The 6966-nt window shown below is 32.5% G+C and overlaps 1 protein-coding gene across 4 annotated transcripts in view; it reads right to left on the bottom strand.

Moving 5' to 3' along the window:
* LOC121370749 (EF-hand calcium-binding domain-containing protein 6-like) overlaps window positions 1–6966 on the bottom strand; it is a 33824-nt gene continuing 26858 nt past the window's right edge. For 2 of the 4 annotated variants that reach the window (XM_041496187.1, XM_041496188.1), the window contains 2 exons: window positions 6016–6066; window positions 1–3385 (listed from right to left, as the gene is read on the bottom strand). In XM_041496187.1, the coding sequence (XP_041352121.1) occupies window positions 3170–3385; window positions 6016–6066 (267 nt within the window). In that variant the 3' untranslated portion in view covers window positions 1–3169. Of the gene's footprint in view, window positions 3386–6015; window positions 6067–6915; window positions 6924–6966 lie in introns of all 4 variants that reach the window. The other 2 variants (XM_041496190.1, XM_041496189.1) reach the window with 2 other exon arrangements.

Below are 6966 nucleotides of genomic sequence, written 5' to 3'. Positions count from 1 at the left end.
AAAATCTGTGTGGTCCTTAACCATATGTCTGACGCCATATAACCGTAAATAAAATGTGTTGAGTGCGTCGTTAAATAAAACATTTTTTTTTTTATATATATATACATATATATATAAAATGTCATTGAACTTGCTAACAGCTTTTATATTAAGACTGATATTATTATCTGAACTAGGTTATGTAACCCCGTAACTCGGTATATTTGTCACACTATAATTAACCAATGTTGGAAATTAGCATTGATTTTGTTTTCTCCAGAACCATACGAAAAGTGAACTGTATACTAAAATACCTGTGTAGGTTGGTCTGATCTTTACAAACGCTCATCAAATACACATACTGTAGGTGTTTGGTTTAAACTAGTCGAGACTGGTATAACGGCCTCCTGTATGTAACGGTCACCTGACCATAACGGCCACCATAAATCCAGCCCAATACATTTCCTTCTTTATTTTACCTGTATATAACAGCCACCTGTTCCGTGCGGCCAACGGCCACTATTTTGGGACCAAAATTAATGGTTGAACCTGCTTTAATGGCCACAAAATTACAGTGACCATTATTTTTTTTACAAAAATGGACAGTTGAACTTGCCATAACGGTTATATATACATGTATTGACCTGCACCATCACAATATAAAGTTATTATTTCACTTAAGTTGAAACAAAACAGATACATGCTCCAGTGCATCATTACTCGTATTTACGTCTTATGATATGGTGGTCATTTAAATTACAAGTCGACTTGTTATTGGTTGAAGTAAGGCTTGCATTAAACTTACATAAATATTCGACTCGTCAACACTGACAGATATAGTCCAGTAGAAATATGTCAAAAATGGCTTAACCTAGAACAAATTGCAATAGATTTTTTTTTTATGATTGCTTCTGGTTAGGGGGGTCACTGAATATCCACACCAAGTTATTGGGGCTTTTACAGTAAATTATTTTATATGTTTTTCCTTTACCTGTATATAACAGCTACCTATGCATAACGGCCACTTTTGCGAGGTCCCTTGAGTGACCGTTATATACAGGTTCGACTGTATATGATTTATTGGAATGAACCTAGCACCCATACATTTCCTGAAGGCATGGAAAGACACTGACAATAGAGTCAGACATATTATATATACACACACAGATATACAGACAGACATACCAAGAAAGAGCAAAATTTAATGACTAATTTAATAAGGATATCACAGATAACAGTCCCTGACAGAATATTAATACAACTATACATATATTATGTATATACAAAGTCTATACTATAAAATATGTTAAATAACCAGTGTAAACAATAATAAACATGGCTGCTATATTGTAAAACATAACATCCAGTATGTTATATGTATATAAATAAAATACATATACAAAAACCTACAAACCTATAAAAGAGAATAATTGTATATAAAACTTTAATCAGTAAATATTAGTCATCAGATTATTATAAAATGTAATTTAAATTATTTTGTCGTTTTCATAAACAAAATCATAGCACAGAAATGTGCAATCAACAGGCAACAATGGTGTTTAAAACATAATTGGTATTGAAATGTTAATGTGTGATTATTTTATTGTTGGCTAATTAACTGTTTTAATACAAACAATTGAAGGTAAGTATTAAACTTATTTTTGAAAGTACCATTTACTAATATGTGCTGACAACGTCCTGCATTCATGGGTTTTGTTGAGGAAATACAGACAATCGTATTTGACAGTGTAATTCTTAGCCAAAATGTTTTCGTCAATACAGATCTTAGTGGGCTATTAATAGCCCTACGCTAACAAAAAAGAATTAATGTAGTTGACAAAACAAAACTGCATTTTTCACACAATATGCCTGCCATAGCACATTCGTGTTGACATCATCTTGCAAATTAATTATTGACTGTTACACAATCACAAAAATTATCACAAAAACCATTTTGTCACAAAGACGGGATATACATAAGGTACAATAAATTAATATAGAAGAAAGAAAGCTATTAACTATCAGTTATGGCAGAGGCACTGTAACATAGGATTTTCTGACTATTATTAACATGGGATTTTCTGACTATTATTAAAATGGGATTTTTTTTACTATCATTAAATATGGGATTTTCTGACTTCAAAAACTAAATATCAATATGCGTCTATATTTATTGCAATTTAATTTTCACTACTCATTACAAAATTAAAAAACCCCAAAATCGTCAGAGAGCGAGTTAAAAGCTTTAGAGCATACGTTTACGATATTGAATTACCGTATACGTTGGCCAGGTTAGTATAAGCTACAATTGATCACTGTTTTGTTTGTTTGTTTTGAAGAAGTATCTATTCATTTCTGGGAGTCGTAAAACTGGTGTGTCCGCCAGTTTCGGTATGCAGGCACGGCGGAGCAGGGGCAAAGGGCTCTAGTCCCCTAATAATTTCAAATAAAAAATATTACTGGTAGTACATTTAAGGCAGAGATGCACTTTACTTGTAGAATGCAGGAAATTGCATTTCAGGACATCTAGTTTTCAAAATATTACGGGGGAGAATACCCCCGAACCCCCTAGAAACTTTGCGCCCTCGATTTCAGTCACTCTCCTCCTCAATGTCTACTTGCTTCCGCCATGCATGATGTGTACTGATTCTTATTATAAAAAGGTCTTCACTTGGATATCATTTGGTCGAAAATTACAACTTTTAACACAATCGGATTAAAATCGACTCCTCTGGTTTATAACTATTACCTGTGAACCAGTAGAGCTAATTTCAATAGAATTTCTGTTAAAGGGACATACCCTAGTTTATAAACACTGATGCATATTTTTCACTATTAGAGCCTTTATGATCACTGAAATCAAACATTACTTATATTTTATTCTTTAGATATCCATTTCCGTATAGGAATTATGTTTCTAATACCAAAAAAAATAGCATTTTTCATATTTTGAAAAACGCACGTGCGTCTGAGAAGTAGCGGTTTATTGAATCGAGTTCTAGTTTATTTTTAAGGATATATCCTGTTTTAACGTCACAGACTCTTCTTTCATTCTGTTGTAACATTATCCAAATGAGTGACAGGTTTGTAAATTATCTAAACTTAGTGTCCATTTTTTAATGGGCTAAAACAGGGTCTGTGCCTTTAACAGAGTCATTTGGTCCGATGTTTGAAACCACCGTCGTTTGTTCTAACTGGTGAGTAATGTCTTGAGAAATTCATCATAGGAGATCTTCCCATCCATGTTGGCGTCGAACTCCGAGAGGATGTGGTAGAGGTCTTCGTCATTAAAGGGGATCTTGCACTGCCGTAGGACTTTCTTCAAATCGGGCAAGTCGAGAAGGCCGTCGTTGTTTTTGTCGTATTTCTTGAATGCTCTGCGTAGATTTTTCCACTCAGTTAAAAGCTAAAAATGCAAGAAAGCACCAAATAGCATTAATTTTTAAAGTTTTCATTTTGGTAGAAAAACAAAGCTGATAAGAAATTGTAATTATTTGCAATGACATTCCCTGAAATTCCAGTGTTTAACGGATGAATATAATGCATCTATTGTGTGTGCGTGCGTGTGTATTACGTGTGCGTGCGCATGTGTGTGTATGTGTGTGTATGTGTGTGTGTGTGGATATATATATATATATATATATATATATATATATATATATATATACACACACACACACGTATGTCTTTCTCTCTGTGTACGCGTGCGTATGTGTGTGTGCGTGTGTATATATATGTGTGTGTGTGTGGAGAGACATAATTCTCTCTCTCTCTCTCTCTCTCTCTCTCTCTCTCTCTCTCTCTCTCTCTCACTCACTCTCTCACTGTCTCTCTCTCTGTGTGTGCGCGTGCGTATGTGTGTGTGTGTGCGTATGTCTGTGTGCGTGCGTATGTGTGTGTGCGCGTGTGTATATATGTGTGTGCGTGTGTATATATATATGTGTGTGTGTGGAGACAATTCTCTCTCTCTCTCTCTCTCTCTCTCTCTCGCTCTGTGTGTGTGTGTGTGTGTGTGTGTGTGTGTTGTGTGTAATACCTTGTATGACTGGATGTTTTCTATGTATATAATGCATTTCTGTACTTTGGATTATCATAGGAGTTCTTTAATTCGTTGAAATATCAACCTCCTCCTTAGAAAAAACCTCATTTCTGTTAATTCATACATTTCATTGATAACATTTATTCGAAAACAAGGTTCAGGGTAGCACGAATGTTTCGATATATTTGTTGTATTCCATCATAAATACTCGTATCTTAGTAGAACTGTTTAGGGTTGTAAGTTTTATTAAAATCAATATACCAATTGTAACTGTAAGCAAAATTGCATATGGTAACTGCAAGCTCAACACAAAGCAATAGAACGGCTAAAAGAAACACAATTCCCGAATGAAAAAAAAAAAATCACCACTACCACTCTACAACAATATTTTTGATAACTGATACCCAAATATCATTTTACAATTCAGACCTAAACAGATTTCTGCAAATTAATTGTAAATATTCATAATCTCAGTTGATGTTTCCTCAATGAATCTGAGAATTTTAATTGTATATACACTATATGTTTACAAATACAAATGTATTACTATGACCATCGTGTTGTATTTATTCATATTCATAGCGTTCATATGCCATTGAATGATGAAAATAATTAAAGTTCAGTTCAGTTACAAACTTATCACGAATGCCATTCAGTATAACTTCTTTGTATAGGAATAGTACTGAATGTGTTTATTAATTGTCCCAGATCACAAATATACTAGTGTTAGAAATAGTAGTCCTGAATCACTGTTGTACATCTTAAGAAAATACAGATTCTGTATAACTACATTTGTTAGTGGACGAAAACGCACAAATACATTTGTTTTGAACATGGACATACATTGTGCATGCTAAAATAAATATTTCTGCTAAAATTTGTCTCTAAATGTCTAGCATATTTATCTAGCAAAACCAGAACCTGAAAGCTAAAAAGTGCTTACAATGTTGTCACAAACATGCAAATACTGTTAATTCAGTCTTGAAGCAGAAGACAAAGTAACAATACAATTAAAAACCAACAAAATAAAAAATAAAAATAAAAAAGCATGATAATATATTTTCTGCAAAGTATACTATTTAATAGAGAGTGTTTTTTGTGTGTTTTTTTAACAGAGTAAATAGTAACAATTACAGCCATTTTTAGTGTTAAATTTCACACATTTTACAAGGCATTCTGGGTTGAAATAATGTATAATGAACAGCACTAATGGTACAACCTTTGTTATTTTGAAATTAGCATACTAAAATTTTCTTTTAAACATGATACACTGTGTTCAAAAAAGATCTCGGTAATTAATATTATGCTAAAACACTTGACGATATAATGTTTTTCAATGTTATGTGGAAGTTTTAGCTATTGAAAAGTAATATCTAAGAAGAAAAATGTACTTGTTTGTTTCCCATGTTGTTCAGTATACAAATTATTATATATACAAATTCAATTATTCATGTTTGATACAACACTAAATTAACACTTTAAAAATTTAAATTAAAAATATTACATCTAAACTCGATGCAAATATTTTTGTGGCAATGATCATTACTATTATCACAGTATTAAATATTTGCTTTGTTTTATTACTTTCCAAATTTTAGCATTGTATTAATATAACCACATTAATTACTTGTTTTCTCTTTGTAAAACAAATGCATATGCATGCACACCCAAAAATGAGTTATTCTATAAATATTTTATCAGTCCCCCAAGAACCGACCAGCACATAAATGAATACATTCACATCTCATTAGAAATATTCTTACAAATTACCGTAGTCTAAAACTTGTGTAGTTAATTCAAAGTTGTTTAGTAGCATATGCGTGAACCCCCCCCCCCCCCCCCATCAGAAGGGGTGTGGGAGGGGAGAATAATACAAAATGATCCAGCTATTAAATAATTTATTGGGATGAAAGAAGCAGCAGAGCTCTGTAATAAAGAACTTCCCTTGAAGCCGATTAGTAAGGTATGTAGGGCACGGTATATAATAATCATACTACCTTCTCTTGCATGGTGCATTTGGCGTAGCTTACAGTAATGGCGTAATTGTGCTAGAGAATATAAATTAACATTAAGTAGTGTAAAAACAAAGTAAACTAGCACTGTGCTGAAAAGACACACTAAAGTGGCTATATACTTTAGTAAAAAAAAGAAGGAAAAATACCCAAAATACCCAAAATTTCATCACATATTTGGACTTAGTCTTAGTTTTATTTACATATAACATTAGGTGAAGTATAATAAAGGAACCTGTCAGAATAACTACAGTAGTATGGGTTTCCCCGTCCCAACCAGTTCCCCACGGCTAGCATATCAAAGGCCGTTGTATGCGGTTTCCGATGTGGGGGGAATGTGCATATATTAATTAATGTGCTCTAGAGGTGTCGTTAAACATACGTATATGTATATATATATATATATATATATATATATAATATATATATATATATATATATATATATATATATATATATCTATATATATCTATCTATCTATATCTATATCTATGTGTGTGTGTGTGTATGTGCGTGTGCACGAAAATAAGTTGAAATGAATGAATAGGTTTAAATTACATAAGATACTAAAATGCATTTTTAGATCATTTCTTGACAAACACCCCTCTCTCCGCTATTATGTCTCATGATAGCTCTCTCCTAAACCAGTGAGACGGGCTACAGTCTTAAGTAATTGTTAAACCCCATTTCTTAATATGTAAAATAATAATAACTATTTGAAAAAACTTAAAGAACAATCACCACTGAAAGCCACATCAGACAAGATATCCACTTAGTGAAAGGTGCCATAGTAAGAAATAACATAACAGACAACAGTACAAATGGTAGCTCATTATTACCAGAATTATTTAAAAAAATTAAATCATAATCGTTGCTTATACTCACAGTATAGTCTATGAATGCAAAATAAAAATATCCAGAAATTGACTAAATTGA

This window comes from Gigantopelta aegis, chromosome 4 (genome assembly GCF_016097555.1).
Source record: "Gigantopelta aegis isolate Gae_Host chromosome 4, Gae_host_genome, whole genome shotgun sequence".
Classification (NCBI taxonomy): domain Eukaryota; kingdom Metazoa; phylum Mollusca; class Gastropoda; order Neomphalida; family Peltospiridae; genus Gigantopelta; species Gigantopelta aegis.
The sequence above is the reverse complement of the archived record's forward strand: the minus strand, read 5'-3'. Positions and strand labels throughout refer to the sequence as shown.